The sequence below is a fragment of the Diabrotica undecimpunctata genome, chromosome 8, assembly GCF_040954645.1.
Source record: "Diabrotica undecimpunctata isolate CICGRU chromosome 8, icDiaUnde3, whole genome shotgun sequence".
Lineage (NCBI taxonomy): Eukaryota > Metazoa > Arthropoda > Insecta > Coleoptera > Chrysomelidae > Diabrotica > Diabrotica undecimpunctata.
In genome coordinates, this window is record NC_092810.1 from 67,098,285 (window position 1) to 67,116,749 (window position 18,465).

Genomic DNA, 18,465 nt, shown 5'->3' on the forward strand with positions numbered 1-18,465 from the left:
TCTATGTTTTCATTTGCTAGATTTAGTTCCATGTTGGGTATTTGTCTTCGTTTTCTAAACATGACGGCCTGTGTTTTTCCGGGTTTAGTGCTATTTTCCACTTTATACACCATGCATATAGTCGATTCAGAGAGCGTTGTAAATCTCTGGTTGCAAAATTTACGTTTCTATTACTTGTTGCTAACGCTGTATCGTCTGCGTACAGGCTAAGCAGAGTTTTATGGTCGCTGGGTGTATCTGCAGTGTATATGGTATACAGATATGGAGATAACACCGCTCCCTGAGGCACACCTGCCTCCAGAGTTCCGACTTCGGACAGGGCAGGCCCTATTCGAACTCTGAATCTCCGGTTTGTCAGGTATGATGCAAGGAGACATGTCATCGCCTCACTGTATCCATTTTGACTCATTTTGTAGAGAAGGCCTTCGTGCCATACTCTGTCAAATGCCTTACTAACGTCTAGAAACGCTGTAGCGGTGTACATTTTCTCATTGTATCCTTTGGTGATAAATTCCGTTAGCCTAAGTACTTGTAGTTCGCAAGAGTGCCTGGATCTGAAGCCGAACTGTGCTTCTGGTATCATTCCGATTGTTTCAGACTCTGTTTGGAGTCATTTTAAGATTACTCTCTCAGCTATTTTACTTAGACATGAAAGTAGGCTTATTGGTCTGTAATTTTGTGGAAAGCTCCCGTCTTTTCCTGGTTTTCCAATCATTATCACTTCGGCTTCTTTCTACCTGTCTGGAAAGTATCTCAGTCGTAGTATTCCATTTATTATGTTTGCAATGTACACTATGGTCTTGTTTGGTACATTTTTAATTGCCATGTTTGTGATTTTATCAGGCCCAGCTGCTTTCTTTGGATTTAATAGTTTGATTAGTTCTTTGATTTCATCCGGGCTTGTATGTTCTAGGCCTATTATGCCTTTTCTTCTTCTTAAGCGTCTAGCGCTTCTTTCTACTTCCTCCGTGAAGTCTAGATCTTCTGCCGGGTGAAAGTTTTGCATGTTGTTGGTTTCGAGTGTCTCTCGCATTACTTCAGCTTTTTCCTGTTCGGTAAATACTCTACTGTTTGTTCCGTGTAGGGGCGGTATAGGTTTTTTGCCTTTCCTGAGTATTTTTGATACTTTCCAGAATGCGGATTGATTTGGATTTAGCTCTTGGATAAAATTGTCCCAGTGCTCGCTTCTGTGCTCATTTAGTGTTCTTTTGACTTCTCTGTCTAATTCATTAGCAATTCTTTTGCCTTCTTGATTTCTTGTTTTTTGCGCTCTTCTTCTTTTTCTATTTTTTTAATGAGATCTTTTAGCTCATTTGAAATTTCTTTAAATCTGCCTTTTTGCGTTATTTTATTTTCTGTTTTTGTGCTGACATCGATGGCATTTAGCATTGTTTGCTCTAGTTTTGTAATACTTTCTTCTAGTTCTTCTATATTGTTGATTATTGGAATTGCTCCAATATTTTCGCTTACTACTCTTCTGAAGTTAGGCCAGTTAATTTTCTTTATTTGGTGGGGCTGTAGTGGATTTAGTTCCACTGCGCCTAGGGTCATGACGATTACATTATGCGTGGAATCGCCTTCATTTACAGATTGTATTTCGTGTTGTTGCCCTATGTTGTGCAGAATTGCTATGTCGATGTGTGACGGAAGTTCTCCATGGAAGCATGTTGGGTCTGTGGGACCCGTTACTATGGTGTTATTTTTGTTTTCGAGATAGGCACAGAGTCGTCTACCGTTAACATTCGTGCGTCGGTCAAACCAGTTGGGCGATCTAGCGTTCAGATCGCCGATAATTATCGTCGGTTCGTCTGAATCTAATATTAGATCGAGATCTTCATTTAGTACCGGATCATGTGGTCTAACGTACGCCGAAACTATTTTCAGCGTCTCGTTAGCCATGACGATTCGAACTATTGTCGCTTCCATGGTGACCAGGCCAAGTGGTGTGGGCACTAGATGGTGGTCTATTTGCCCTCTTACCATAATGGCCGTGCCACCTGAGCGCGAAGTACGAACTTCTCTATAGATGACATAACCAGGAATTTTTGTTTTAATTCTCTCGACTAGTCTAGTCTCTTGTAAGGCCATGACATCTATAGCGAGTCTGTTGGTAATCTCGTCAAGAATGTTAATTTTCGAACGGATCCCGCCCGAATTCCACGATCCGATCTTTAGTTCGTCCAACTGTTCTGGCATTATTCGTTTCTACATCTGTTCATCGCATCGAGGACAAGTGTGATTTTCTCGAACATTCCCGAGAAGTGATCTGTGAATGCTCTTAGCTGGCTGTTCATGGCAGCGATAAGTTTATCGCTGTCGGTGGAAGCGCTCATTTGTGCTACAGGAGCAGCTTTTGGAGGTTCAGCTGCTTTTGTCGCTGCGGCATAACTTACGTTAGGCCGGGTGGTGGGTGCACTTGGTGCATCTCTGAATTTAGGAGTAGTTGTTGCTTTGGTTTTCCTTTTTGGTGCTTTTGAGCACCCTCTGTAGCTGGCTGTGTGCCTCTCCACAGTTGGCACATTTGGCACAGTTGGCACATTTGGTTGCTGTTTCTTTGTCCTTCTGGTAGTCTGATGATCGGTGGTGTTCTCCGCATTTCACGTAACGCGAGGCACAGTGGCAGGCACTAGATCCATGGTAAAAGTTTTGGCAGTTGTAACATTGTAGAGCGGATTTCTGTCTAGTTTCATCTTCTACTCTTATTCGGAGGTAGCAGAGGTTGTTTATTTTTCTCACTTTTTCTCTTTCCTCTTCCGGAACAGTGATTTTGTAGAGAGGTAGGAGTTTTTTCCCCTCTCTCAGTGATCTGACTGTCTCAATTTTGATAAGGTCAATGCCTTTGTCTTCAATTGCTTCCGCAATTGTTTTTAGGTCCATGTTGACTTGTAATCCTCTGATTACAAGTCTTTTCGTCTTCGGTGTGTCGATAGGGTACGCTATGAAGTCGACAGCCGGTTTGTGATTTTCCAGTATTTTCACCATCTCTAGGTACCCCTCTCTGCTTTTGGTCTGTATTACTACAGATCGTCCAGATTTTGCAAATTTGTTGTCTGATGAGATGGCTTTCTCTGCCGCTTTGCGCAGGATATTTTGGCTTTCTCCTACAGTTTTCAAGATTATTGCCGGTGGTTTTGGCAATTTGGCTTGTTTGTCAGCGGCTACCACTGGTTCGCTGTTTGTAGTACTTTTGCTTGTACTGGGCTTTGTTTGTGTGTTTTCGCTTTTCTTCTGGGCTCTTTTGGCTTGACGAGCTTTAATCTCGTCATCGGGACGAGCTTTAATCTCATTTCATTGTGCCTGCTGGCACTTGCCTCGTGCGTGCGCTTTGCGGGAACCTTAGGCTCCCCCTCCTTTTTCTCCGTTAGTTGCACTATTCGCGCAACTAACTCTTTATTTTCGCGGTTCTTGGTTTTAATTTCTTTGCGGAGTTCTGATAGTTGTTCCATCAAAGCCTCAATTTGCCTGTTATGGCTCCTCTGCATGTCATCCATTTTTTGGATGAGAAGTTGCATCTGAGTTGCGACGTCTTTTTCCTCAGGATTTTGTTCCGGGCTATAACACGGTCTTTTGATGGGAGCCTTCCCGTCCTCTCTGCGACGAACATTGTATACGTTGGTTTTTTCGAAGACTGAGCGTTTTTTATTAAAATCCGCGGTGGAATTATCGTCGGTATTAGCAATAGCTGTGTTAGAATTGATTGACTAAAGGTCAACCGCATCATTGCTGTATTCGTCATCGAACAATCGGTCTAGGGTGGCCATTTCAGATTGCTCCGAAATGGATGGAGGGATATGTGGAATTGAATCTGGAGCTGTATCGTCCGATACATACTCTGACTCTACATTGGGTGAAAGGGCGGGGTGTACAACGACTTGAGCTGGAAGCTCGGTGGTTTCAGCTGAAACCGACGACATTTGGGAGCTGTCTATTTTGACGATTGCGGTTTTTTTGTTTTTCCCCCCGATACGTATCGAGTGGATTCTGGGTACCTTCCCGGCCCTGACGCGGTTGTTCACTCCTGTTTCCAGGGGGGTGCCTCTTGCCGTTTCTCGCTCTGTAGACGCAGGGGCCGTTGCTGTCCGACCTAGATTCAAAACTAGGTCTTACAGTGTCATCCCTGTCGACACCATACAGATATCCCGTATTTTTCAACGGAATGCTATTTATTATAGCCCTCCGAGAGAGGCCTATAAAATCAGTCTCTCTGCGGTTTAAGCTAGTAACAAAATAACATCCGCTCTTCGCCTTAATAAAAAACAAGTGCCTGCGCCACTAGCTTCTCGAACAGTTGTCACTATAAAATATTACATTATTCACATTGTCCCCTTTGTCATTTATGCAATGCAAATATTTGAGCACACAGCTTGCAATTTCTATGACCCCTCTTTTTCTTTCTAATTCATCCCGGGTGTAGCATTGCATAATTTTCTCTCCTTTTAGTTCCTCAAACATACAGGTACAAACGGCTAGTTTAGATATGTAATAAACGGATGAAGTTTCCTCTGTGGACAAGAAAGCACTGTCTGAAGGTCGTAGACTGCAACGAAAGTATAATCAATTATTTGTTTGTCAGTTGTCATTCTCCTTTTCTTGTCTGGACAAGTCGTTTTCCAAAATAAAATTTTTAATATTCCACACAAGTATTTGTTGTATAATTGTAAATTAGATAAACTTCGCATTGGTACTTTTTTGGTTTATAGACACTAGCTGTATAATTGAAAAGTAGCTAAGTATTGGCAGTATTTGACTTCTGGTGCGTTTATCTCCTTCGTTTCTTTTGGGTAATCCTTGTGAAGTCAGGCGATGGATTTACCACTACCAATATACTCCCGTGAACTTTCAGACCTAAAATAATGATGTGGAATCCTTGACATTTAGTCTATGTAAACTTTTGCATTATTTACGAGTTCTTCAGCCAATTTTCGATTTTTCATGTTTGTCTCTCATTTCTACACTCAGCACAGTTATATTTATGTCTGATTTTTCGAAAGTCATACGTATTGTTCTATCGGAGAGGTCAAAGTTTTTTTTAATTTTTTTGCAGACACGAATTTTTCCCCTTCTTCCGGGCTTTTTTTGTTTATTTTTTACTATATATTGATACAGAGTATATGAAGAACTGATTAATTGTTTATGAAGAAAATCTTTGTTGAATGAAAGAACGGAAAAAAAAAATATTTTTGAAGTGTGTAACGAATTTAATTTCTAGCTGAGCCCCTTCGTCTTATAAAGCCATCCACAGAGCAATACTTTATAAACTTGACTGTAGCTCTGAGGATGACTTTGAAAACCAAAAGTGCTCAGTTAAGAATTAAATTTTTCACACACTTTAAAAAATATATTTCTTTTTTTATTTGTCCTAAGTGTGTAGAAAAAACATGTCTTTTTTAAAATCTTCATTGTCGTAATAAAACCGATTTCAAACCTTTACACCAAGGAAAAAAAAACGGTTTTTCGATACAATCATGTTGTTTATGTATATCTCTGCTCAAAGCAATAGGACGTATTAGAATATAAATAAAATTAAGTGGCGTATCAAAATGCCGCTTATGCTACTGCATTAGTTTAGAATAAACCAACATATCTTCTAAAATATCGCTTAAAAAGCTGTTTTTAAATCACTTAAACTGAATTATTGACACCTAATTCCGTTTAAGTTAGCTTTAAAATTATGTTCTGGGAGACGATTTAACAGAAAACAGGCATTTTGGTTTATATGCCAGTTTAAGCAGATGTCACCGCATTAATATTAATCAATATTAAATGTAAACCAGATTATCTGCCAATAATTCAGTTCTAGGATGATAAAAGAAGGTACTACTGTGAGATAATTTAGTTTAACTTACATGACGGGTAATCTTTCACCTTAATGTTTGGCTGGCTTGACGACTGGCGTATTGCGCAATAAATTAGAATATATCTTCTGCTACGCAAAGTCGCGAATCTATCATTATCTGACGCAACGCCATCTGGCGGATTTTTTAACCAAATTTTATAGCGATTTGATATAGAAATGGACAAAAAAAAATGTTTTGACCAAAAATCGATTGAATATGAATCACTATCAATTCGGACGATGGTTCAGGTTCTGGCCTAAAATATTAGTTTAAAAATCTAAATGAATATACTACTTATACTAGAATACGTGTATCGGATTGACCTATGGTTGAACTTTACGGTACCTGATGAGAGCTTGCAACTCGGTGTTACTCCTCCATAGATCCTTACCAGATAAGCGGGTTTGCTTAAAAACCGGAATAAAGATTACTTTATCGTAAAATAATTACTATTTAAATGGAAATAAGCCACAATTAAAGGTTAAATTAAGTTTATTGACGTTTTAATCTCCACTTCGGAAATCGTTCTCAAAATACAAACATTAGTAAATTTATAATTTAGTAAATTTATAATTTACTAATGTTTGTATTTTGAGAACGATTTTTGAAGTGGAAATTGAAACGTCAATAAACTTACTTTAACCTTTAATTGTGGCTTATTCCCATTTAAATAGTAATTACTTTAAAATGCCACAAGAAAATTTCTCGTAAAAGTTTTTCAAACGTTAAATTGAAAAATATGTTGAAAAATCCAATAAACAAATTTAATTTGGTAGCAAATAAACAAATTACAAATAGTTTTTGAAAATTAGATGTTACATTGTAAAGCCAATAATAGAATACGAAATTGTTGGTGTATTTTTTATAGGTAGTACTTTATGGATTAGACATGCATGCATACCACAACAGACGACATGTTTAAGAAATTTTAAATTTTCCAGCTATGGTGCTAAAAAAGAATATTAGTGATTAGTTGCATAGACAAATTATGTAATGTTATTATGATAATTAAGACTAAAAACTTAACGTCTCTTACATATTAAAAGAGACGTCCAGGAAGACATAATAATGAGTGATATCCACAAACAACAGATCAGCATATATTTTCCAAGCAGCAATTAATAAGCTGATGATAACCCTGAATATAATATTTAATGTCCGCTAAGAAAGTTTTTTTGTCGAACCAGTCAAAGAAAGTCATTTGGAGCTCATCCATATGCTTTCCACTTATGGAGCTGTTAAAATTACTGATACATTTACCTTGTCTATAACTAATCATAAACATATTGACACATAGAAAAATTGAAACTGCTGAAAATTATTTTTTGTCTCACATTTATTAACTAAAAACAATATTTTAAAATAATTTTATTTCTATTTATATATTTTAAATATATGTTTATTTTTTAGGAAGATGCCCTCTCTGAGGTAACATCAGCATTAGAGGCTGATGATTCGAATGTGGAAATTCAATTTAAGCAAGTTTTAGAAGATCTTTCGGTTATATGTGGAAAATATGTTACAATATGTAAGGCGTCTCTTACAGGCCCTGGAACGGGCAAAACTAAACTTGATAAAGAGCATATTAAATTATGCCAGAGGGAAATAGTAAGTTAATTTACAAACTTTACGGCCAATATATAGCTATGATACATTATACAGCTTAAAACAAATTAACATTAACTGTCAGCATCGTATTAATTGATAAATTCATACACAAAATTTAATTCTGTAATTCATACATAAAATTTGGTCCTTTTAAATATTGATTTTTTTGCATTTTAAATGACATTTTACCCCCAAAATTGATGCAAGAGATATAACAATTATAATGTACCGTTTTGATATATAACAATCTAACATTATATATTAGAGAACAATTTTGATCATAAATGTTTATTTTTACCACTACTAACGGATTAAGTATGTGTTACACACGTTACTTAAATATTCTGTTGAAATGAAAACCCAGTCAATTTAATTTAGAAAATAATATGGCTATTTTTTCAAGTGAACTACAATTGAAATATAGCATTTTTAATTAGGCGCTTCCTATCTTTAAATTTAAATTAAAACAAACTATATGTAAGATATCATCGAAATTCGTTATTCGATTGAAAGGCCTCTCTACGCTATCATTCAACTGTCCTCCGCGGCTTTTCTGGGTGGCGCGCATCCGAAACATCCAATTTTCCCTAATTCTGGCGCATAAATCCGGCTAACTCATGCCATGACCAATGTGTTATGTTGGATTTAAGGACCGCTGTGATTTATGGCTTATTAGCACAAAACTGTAACTTACGAAAACCCCACACTCCACGTATCCTCCCCACGAGATGACTATGCTCTCAAATCGCTTGTGCAGAATGCCCAAGGTGGAATGAGCTATGTAGCACGTAGCGCACGTCCTTTTAAAACTAAATTCACGCCAAAATAAGTTGGTAGTCATCAACCCATGGCGCTGGCCGTTGAACGTGATTGCCTAGTCAACATCGTTTTCAAAGAAGTATGGGCCGATGACGCCTCCAGCCCAAAATCCACACCAAACAATGACTTTTTCGGGATGCATTAATCGCTCTTGGATCTCATATGGATCGGCATCGGTTTAACTATGACAATTTTGTTTGTTAGCGCACCTATTTTTCCAAAAATTGGCTTCATCGATGAAGATGATTTTTCTATGAAAATTAGAGTCAGTTTTCAACTGCCCCAAAACCCAGCTACCGAAATCACTTCGTTGTTTATGGTCTTTTAAATTCAGCTCATGTGTGAGTTTAATTTTGTGCGCCTGTGGACCCAAGTTTCGCCAAACCAATGAACTGAAAGGGTACCCCGTTAAGATGGGCAAAATGCTCTCACTCCCAGAATTCAATTTTTTTCATTTGTTTACGTTCTATGTGATTAAAAAATAAGACTCAATTTTATAATTATTTTTATTTTGATTTTAACGCCATGTACGCCACCTTTAAAAATCCGAAAAACTGGTTTTTTAGGAGTTTTTGGGAATTTTCCCCATTTTGTAGACTTCAAAATCAGAGACGAACAAATCAAATTTTTTATGGGGTTTACATAATTTGAAGTAACTCAGTCTTGTAGAATATTCAAAAATTGGGCGAAACATCTTTAATATCCCAAAAAAAAAACATGTTTTTTCACGGTTTTTGAAGATTTTTGTGAGTTTTTGGGGAATCAATCATGATTTTTAAAATCGCTACAACCTGAATAATTTTTTTTATTTTTTACGTTTTATGTAAATAAAAAAATAAGACGCAAATTTAGCCCGCCAGCCCCACGTTGCACCCCAAAAACGTTATTTCTTCGTTTTTATTTATTTTTTCGGTGGTTTGCAATAAATTTAATTTTTTTTTTAAATCACCCGCATAGTTAAGGCTTTATTAAAACTTATTTTTTATCGATCAATACGTAAAGTGTACATAATGTAAAAATGAATAGAAATTTCACTTCCAATTTTATATAACCTATAAAAACACCTTGATTTGATCTATTTTGAAGTCTATACAATGTGTATAATTTCCAAAAACTCGTAAAACACAGTTTCAGGCTTTTTAAGGTAATACAGAATTTGGAAAAATATCAGAGATATATTTTTTGATCAAATACATAAAGCAGCCGTCTCCAAAAACAGCTATACTCTTTTTTTCGAAAAAAAATGCATTTTTAGATTATGTACACTCAACATACGGATCTATAAAAATATGCCTTACAAAAAAGTTTTGTAAAAGCCTTAACTATAAGTGTGAATTTTTTGAAGTATTAAATTGATTGCAGCTCACCGAAAAAAAAAATAAAAACGAACAATGACATTTTTGTGGGTAGGGGTGGGGGAAGGATAAGGAAATTTTACATTATCACTCAAACCATAACATAAATTAATATGAAAAAGAGAGTTATCAAATCACTGTATAATAACAACCAAACCCCTGCTCCAACAAAAATGCACTTCAGAAAGAAAAAACCTACTAACAAAGTTTTTGCACAAAAAAAGTTTATCTACAGACAAGAAATTTTACAAGATTGAAGAAAGGAAACAAAAAAAAAACACCAAAAAAACGATTCAGAAGTGCTCACAAAAAGAGATTCGAAGATAACAATAATGCCATATGTTTGTAAAAGGCTTATCAGAAAAATTAAAAAGAATAGGAAAAATAACATTATCACAATAACATTTAAAATAACCAACAAACATATTGTTTCCAAAAAAAACTCAACAACCCACAGAGGAGATCAAATTACTGTACTTACAGAATACCTTGTAAATGCAACAATTTTTATCTTGTAGAAACCTCAAGACCATTAAGTAATAGGAACAAATGTACAATAATAGGAATAAATCAGTATGAATTATACATTAAAAACAGAGTCTTTGATAGATACTGTAACCTCGGAAACCTTTTTTGGATGGTGCTAGAAAGGTCACCAATGGAGACACTGCGGACGGCAGCCAGATGGTTGGTGAAGAGCGAGTCGTGGGTTCGAAACTAGCTTTTGGAACCAGGAATGGGTCCAACGGACGAAATAAGTAAAGATACGATAAGAGATATTGGAAAAGACACAGAAATAAACAAAAAGATAGATGGGTAAAATTACCAAAGATAAGATAAGATAGGGAACAGGGTGCCACTTAATTTTTTGGGGTTTAAGGAGAAAATTAAGAAACCTTAGAAAAGAAAAGAGATAAGGAAAGATATTTAGGTTCACAGATCAAACCCAAGAAAAGATATCAACAGTTAGTTATTCAATAAATTTGGTCAACACTCTACATAAACAAAAAATAAATATATAGGGTATTACACTTACTTACCTACGAAACTTAATCAGCCTGATCTTTCTACTGGTCAAAGGTATAGTTATATTTAAAGGTAAAAATCAAATATATCAGCGAACTTTGTTAGGAGTCGACAAATAAAATACATACATAAAACAATAACAATATATTCAAAAACAAAATTATGACGCTGCTGAATGCAACACAAGTAATAAAAATACACCAACAACTATGAAATGGTGGTATACATATAAAAATAAGCAGAAATATAATTAGAAAATACCTTTACAAAGATATATAATCAATCATGCACAAATAAAGTTTTGGCGTATCTCGAGATATAACAACAAAAAAAATGAATAAAAATTATAACAACCACAAAAGATAACAAAAATTAATAAAATCTAAGTTTACAAAAATACAGAAAGGTTACAGAAATGAAACATAATAATTTAACCAAATCGCACTTGGTTTAGTCGATTTGCTATCTCGCACTATTATTTAATGATAAACTGAGTTGACGGAATTTGGTTCGTAACAAAATACTGACTGTTCTTTAAATTTAATGCAAAATTCAGTAGTTACTCTCAACTACATTTGAAGACTTGTATGAACTTTAGGTACGTCCAGATAATGGAAGATGATATGATGCCATACCATGTTACTCGCCAAGATAAGTGGAGATACTTAGATTAGAGTAACTTACGGTAATTCCTGACGACTGCTACTTTAAGTCACTGAAGTTAATACTATACTTGTATTAAACACTGAATTTAATTACCCTTAAAGGTGCTTTACAACTATACTTAATCTAATATAGTGTAAGATAAACAAAACTCTAATAAACAAGTGTATACACACTTATAAAGAAAATGCACAAAGACGGTAAGGTAGCAGATAAGATAATGTGAGCTAAGCGTCTTAACTCGACGAATGCCCACCGGTAACTAACTTGGTTCCTCTAAAATTTTACCAAACTACCCAAGAAAAGGTGAGGGTATGTCCCCCCCCCCCCCAAATGATAGGCCAGCCTGTATCTATTTCTAAGAAGATAAGGTTATAACGGCTATCGGAAAGTTCGAGGTAAGTTGGCACGTGATAAAATATGAAATCCCGAGATTGGGTCTTTACAGAAAAATTACTATACGAGCCTTCGGAATATTTACAAATCTATCATAAAAGACCCGCCTTTACCGAAAAGCATTATTTCCTTTCATACTCCGGCTTAAGACGGAAAGGATTAAAAACCTTTCGGACGCAGGGAAATCTCGGGCATTCAATAAAATTTTGAAGATGGTAAACCGAACATGAGCGTATCATCATGGGAGTAAAAGGAATAAAAATAATTAATATTTTAATTATATAAAAAAATGTTACACATCCCCCTCCCAAGAGTGGAAACTGGTGAAGAAGAAGAAAGAAAACGGTTTCCGATCAAAAGTTAAGGATACATTTTTTTTTTATATACCCTTCAAACGATTCGAAGGACGTACATCGAAAAGAAGTACAAGATATAAGAGACGTTAACATCATTAAGAAATGATGTAACCAAACGTTAAGATAATAAAATCATTTAAGGTAAACCTCGATACAAAAGAAATGCCTATTTAAGAGATATGTAACATCGAGATCAGTACTCATCAGTAATTCGTTAAGATAAATTAGAGAACGAGATATTTTTAGGGAATCTCCAATTAAAAACAAGATATCGAAATGGCTTAAATAACAACACTGGATAAAATCCTAATCACAATGGAAAGCATATGCCAAAGTGAAAGTCAAAAAGAATTAAATAAAACTCAACTAGCATTAATAAGAGTAGAAGAAGAAAAAAAGAAATTAAGTACCTGGTTGTCAGTTGATAGCTTCGCGTATTACACGCCTAAATTTAATTTAGGGTCACAATCGGTAAAGTCGCAATCGGTAAAGTCACAATCGGGTCGAAGTTGACATAACGAAAACTTCTAAGTCATATCAGGGAAAGGGGTTTGTAGACAACATGAGTACTAAAAGAATGAAAGGGTAAGAAGAATTAAGAGGAATGTGTTTGTCTTCCTTAAAAGCTCAACAGGTCCCTAGCGGACGAATCCCAGATCATCCTAGCCGTTCCTCTCGTGACAACTAGTAAGGTCAAAACAGATTCCGAAATATAGAAGAAAAAGAAAAAAAAGAGTTTGCGTCGAGAATTTCATTCTCATGATTCACCATGGTAGCTTGATTTATCACTGGCTGTATGACAGAGCAAAAGTAATTTATCGCCGTTCGGGGTCAATAAATCCATAAAGGATTGAGTATCAGTTTTTTATACAAATAAAAAAACTTATACTAGATAATGAAGGAGTTACTATAACTACTATATAGGTAATAAAAGTATAATAACGTAATTAAAGTTATTACACTTTAACGGTGCAGTAAGCAAATGATTTTTCGCGTACTGACCAGGTAATGAGCTTTCGCACAGATAATTTTAAGTGGTTTTCCACCTAAATAAGATAGCTAAGAAGATAAGATAAGATAGCGAGCAAAGATAAATTAAACTTTACTCAAAGGTAATTTAAGTGACTTTTCACTTATCGGTAAGGTAATGAGTTTTACCCAAAGATAATTTAAGTGATTTTTCACTTATCGGTAAGGTAATGAGTTTTGGCTCAAAGATAATTCAAGTGATTTTTTACTTATAGGTAAGATACTAGAGACCAGCGAGTAATTATCTCACTAGCCGATCTAATAGATAACGGTATGGTGATATTTTTCACCTAACCGTACTCAAAGATATGTGACTTCTGGTGGGCAATCAAAGAGGTTGACGAGAGAAGATAGAAGAGAAAAATATTCATATATATGAATATATAGATAGGACGGTAGATAATGTTATATGATAAAAAAACAAACTAATCCTGATCGGATTCATCATCACCTGACGAATTATCAGGATCATCGAGATATGGTTTCAAATCTTTAATATGCCAGTTCCCAGCATTTGAACCATCGGGATTTCTCAGTGTATATACAAGGGGAGACAGCTTTTTGACTACCGTACATAAGATATATTTGGGTGCTAACTTAGCCATAAACTGATCGACGGCTTTTGATAGAACCTCATTTCGTCGCCAAACTGTATCACCGACGTGAAATTGAACATCGCGTCGCCGTAAGCTATACGTTTTAGCATTGCGTTGGTACGCATTATTCAGATTAAGTTGTATTTCATCAAATACTTCACTTAACCCTCGTATTTCAGAAACATATTTGTCATGTTGCTCTGAAGTAACGGTAGATAGCAAATTATCGGCAGATAAAGAGTAATAGTTACCGGCAATAGGGACATACCTGGCAAAATTAAGGAAAGATGGGCTATATTTAGTGACTTCATGTCTAGCGATATTTATAGCTTGACGGATTTTTGGAAGTTCTTTATCCCAATCGGAATGATCTTTAATATAACACCTGATAGCAGTTCCTATGGTTTTATTGCTACGTTCAACAAAGTTGCACTGAGGCGAATAGACAGCATTAAACCACATTTTTTGGACCTTATACTTACTACATAAATTCTTTAACGAAGAATTATTAAGATTTCGGGCGTTATCACATATAAGAAATTGAGGGACACCGAACATAAGAAAAACGTCATTTTCAAGAAAATTATTGATATTTTGCGTGGTAGCTTTCCGCAAAGGATGAATCAACGTAAATTTCGAAAACCAGTCGGTAACAACAAGAAGAAAAGTGTATCCTCTTTTTGAGCGAGGAAGCGGACCAATAAGATCTACGGCAATTATTTGCCAAGGGAACCTAGCGGATTTTTCTCGTCCCATTAAACCCATGGGAGCCAAAGTCGACATCTTTTGAGCTCCACAGATTTTACAAGTCCTAACAAAACGAAGTACATCTTTCCGCATTTTGGGCCAATAATATTGGGCCAACTCTTAAATACGATTTAAAGTTTTGAAATAGCCAAGATGGGCACAGGTAGGGGGATCGTGACAAGAAGTGATAATATTATTTCTTTGGGGTTTCGGTACTAAAATTTTCCACTCTTTATTATTAGTGGAAACAGGTAATTCGGAAGGAATTAATTTAAAAACAAAATCATCCTCTACTTTCCACTGAGGATATTTATTGGGCTCTGATAAAATCTTAGAGCGAAAATCATCAAACCAAGGATCAATTCGGTCCTTGTCGACTTCCAGATAAGAAAGTTGTGGTTTTTCGGAGATAGCCTTTGGGGCGGCAATTTTAGTAACACTATTACGATAAAAATATTTGACGGTTTTTAACCACTGTTTCCATTTATTTTGAATTCTAACGTCGGATTTATTGGGACGGAAAGATAACGAGATTGCACCGACAGAACAAACTCGACGAACTAGTTTTTTGAAGGCATGCGGCATTTTTTACAGGTATGGACAGTCACATTAGCATTACCACACTTGTAACAGAACTTGTGCTGTCGTTCCTTTTTACGGACGGGATAGATATGACCTGTTTTTTGACAATTCCAACAGGTAGCTACTTTCGAAGTGTTTTTATCATTCGAATTAGATGAATTAGATACGTGATTAGAGGCAGATGGAGAAGATATGGCATTTGAGGCATTGTTGTGAGAATGACGCTTCGACTGAGGAGTATCAGTCTCGACAACAGAGATTTTAGAATTTTGGAAGAACTTGGCCGACAATGAAGGGTTAGCATCTTCCAACTTCTTAACAATTTGAGTTAGTTCACTCACGGTATTAATGTCTTTTAAAATGACATGAGAAATATTCTCAGGTAAGATATTTTTACGAATAATCCTTAACTTTGTGGATTCGGATGCTTCGCGAGATAAACGATTAAAAAGCGATAGCATTTGCGCGGCGAAAATTACGATAGACTCGCTACGTTTTTGTTTGCGACCTTTGATTTGAACCCAAAGATCTTCGTCGAAATCGGGAGATAAAAAAGTGGATTTAAGAACTTCAACAAGTCCATCCCAAGAACTTATTGATGACTTAATACTGCGAAACCACACCGCGGCATCGCCAGAGAAAAATTCAATAGCCGAATTAAATAAAATATCTTTCGGGACATTACGGGATTCAGATAACTCATTAACTCGTTCAATAAAATCAAACACAGTCCTGGGATCACCATTAAATTTAACATTCTATTTAAATATGGAATATTGGGAGATATTTGAATCGGGAGTAGAAACATGTATTATCTGCGGAGCAGCAGGAGAGACATACTCGATAGAAGAAGGACTAGAAGCTAAAGGAATGACTTTATCATTCATCTCTTGCTCCAATAACAAACAGGTAGCATTAGATTCATTTCGAAAAGAAATAGATTCCTCAGAATAAGGCTCGGGAATAGGGAGACGATCTATTCTACCTAACAAATGAATAAGTGGTGATTTGACTTGGCGAAAACAAGAATCTGTTGAAGAACCTTCAAACTCTTCAACTAACTTTGAAATCTTATCGAAAGAATTTTTAATAGCAGTCTTTTCGTTATCATAATCTAAGGTATCTAAAGATAATTGATTGCTGTTATCCCTAACTAACAATCTCTTAAGGATTTTCTTCCTTTCTTTTATTTCTCTACTCGTAACAGTTCCTCTGATTTTTAACTCATAATTAATTTTCTCTGAAGTAAAAAAATTGACTTCAAAATTATTCATTTTTTAATTATTTAAGTCTACAGGTAATAAAAAAAATATAAAAATAGTACAAATATACCAAAGAAAGATCAGGTTTAATTCCAAAATTTATACATAAATCTGGAGAACTTTTGTAGTGTGTTTGCCAGACGAAATGCAAGAAGAAAATAAAGAACTCTGAGATAGAGATAAAACAAATAGAAGAAGAAATAAATAAAAATAGAACACGGAAGCTGATCGGGGTTCTCGTAGCTTGGCGTTATATAAATGTGAAAGACAAGCAAAGGCAACGAACAAAGAAAAAAACAAAAGGATATAAGCCCCACGCTTTGGGCGGCATAAAAATATGTGTAACCTCGGAAACCTTTTTTGGATGGTGCTAGAAAGGTCACCAAGGAGACACTGCGGACGGCAGCCAGATGGTTGGTGAAGAGCGAGTCGTGGGTTCGAAACTAGCTTTTGGAACCAGGAATGGGTCCAACGGACGAAATAAGTAAAGATACGATAAGAGATATTGGAAAAGACACAGAAATAAACAAAAAGATAGATGGGTAAAATTACCAAAGATAAGATAAGATAGGAAACAGGGCGCCACTTAATTTTTTGGGGTTTAAGGAGAAAATTAAGAAACCTTAGAAAAGAAAAGAGATAAGGAAAGATATTTAGGTTCAGAGATCAAACCCAAGAAAAGATATGAACAGTTAATTATTCAATAAATTTGGTCAACACTCTACATAAACAAAAAATAAATATATAGGGTATTACACTTACTTACCTACGAAACTTAATCAGCCTGATTTTTCTACTGGTCAAAGGTATAGTTATATTTAAAGGTAAAAAGCAAATATATCAGGGAACTTTGTTAGGAGTCAACAAATAAAATACATACATAAAACAATAACAATATATTCAACAACAGAATTATGACGCTGCTAAATGCAACACAAGTAATAAAAATACACCAACAACTATGAAATGGTGGTATCTGTATCTGTATCTGTAGAGTAGGGGGGCGAGTTAAGTTTCACAGCACTTAGGCCACAATTGACCCATTGTGCATCCTCCCAGGGAGCTGTCACCCTTAGCTCATTGTCCATCCTGCCAATTCTAGGAAGGTGGACAAGTCACCAGGAGACATCTCTCTTATGTGGGCAGGTGTTGGCCAGGACTCGCCGAACGCGTACTCTCGTATTAACGATAACTCTGGGCATTCACATAGGACATGCTCTACAGTTTCGTCTTCTCGTTCACACTTCCTACATAGAGGTGTGTCTGCTAGCCCCAGTGTATGGAGGTGTTTGCTTAGTTGACAATGACCAGTTAAAAAACCAACTGCCAAACGTAGGTTTTTCCTGGTCATTCCCAAGTACTTCTTAGATGTTGACTCTTCAAGGTTACTTAGTGTTACCCTGGCAAGTTTACATCCTTTCCCTTCTTCCCATCTTTTTACGGTTTGCGCATGGGAGTGACATTTGACAATTTCCGCGATTGTTGTAGTTGACCAACCAAAAAGATCCCCAGGTCCTAAGAGTCTTAGGCCTGCCGCCTTCCTAGCTAATTGGTCAGCAATGCGGTTGCCTTTATTCCTATTGTGTCCTTTAACCCACCTCAGGATGATGGTATTACCATCCGAAGCTTGGGTTAGTGACTTGTGACACTCCATTACTAAACCTGATGTGACACGTGGTCTATTCAAGGTTAGTAGCGCTTGTCTGCTATCTGTGCAGATGATTATAGTTTTACCTGCTATACCTTTTTGGGTTATCTCTTTTGCGGCTATGGAGATACCAGTCAGTTCTGTCTGAACTACGCTGGCATTTTTGCCCATACCCCACTTTATTCTTAGGTTCAGTGATCTGGAGTATATCCCGCATCCTGAGCCTTCTTTCATTTTGGAGCCATCGGTGTATATGCAATAGGCATTTGCCACGTTTGTCTCCATATACTGTCCTGTTTCAATTTTGTAGGGTTTGTTGAAGACAAACTTTGGTTCAATTGAGTCGCAGCCTGCCTGTAGAAGTGGTAACGCATCCAACTCTTCTCGCCAGAAACGAGTTCTCAATTGTCCCATTCCTACATCAAGGTTTGCACCAGCTGAGCGCAGTCGCATCATTGTCACTAGCGCCACCTCTTTGACATATATATCTAGAGGCGTGATGCCAATGATCAACTCCATTGCAGCAGTTGGTGTTGTTTTC

At 36.2% G+C, this 18,465-nt stretch overlaps 1 protein-coding gene across 1 annotated transcript in view; it reads left to right on the forward strand.

Annotated features, from left to right (window-relative positions):
* LOC140448876 (otoferlin-like) overlaps nt 1–18,465 on the forward strand; it is a 576,219-nt gene that overhangs the window by 472,659 nt on the left and 85,095 nt on the right. The window contains exon 15 of the mRNA XM_072542001.1: nt 7,248–7,445. Coding sequence (XP_072398102.1) covers nt 7,248–7,445 — 198 coding nt within the window. The remainder of the gene's footprint in view (nt 1–7,247; nt 7,446–18,465) is intronic.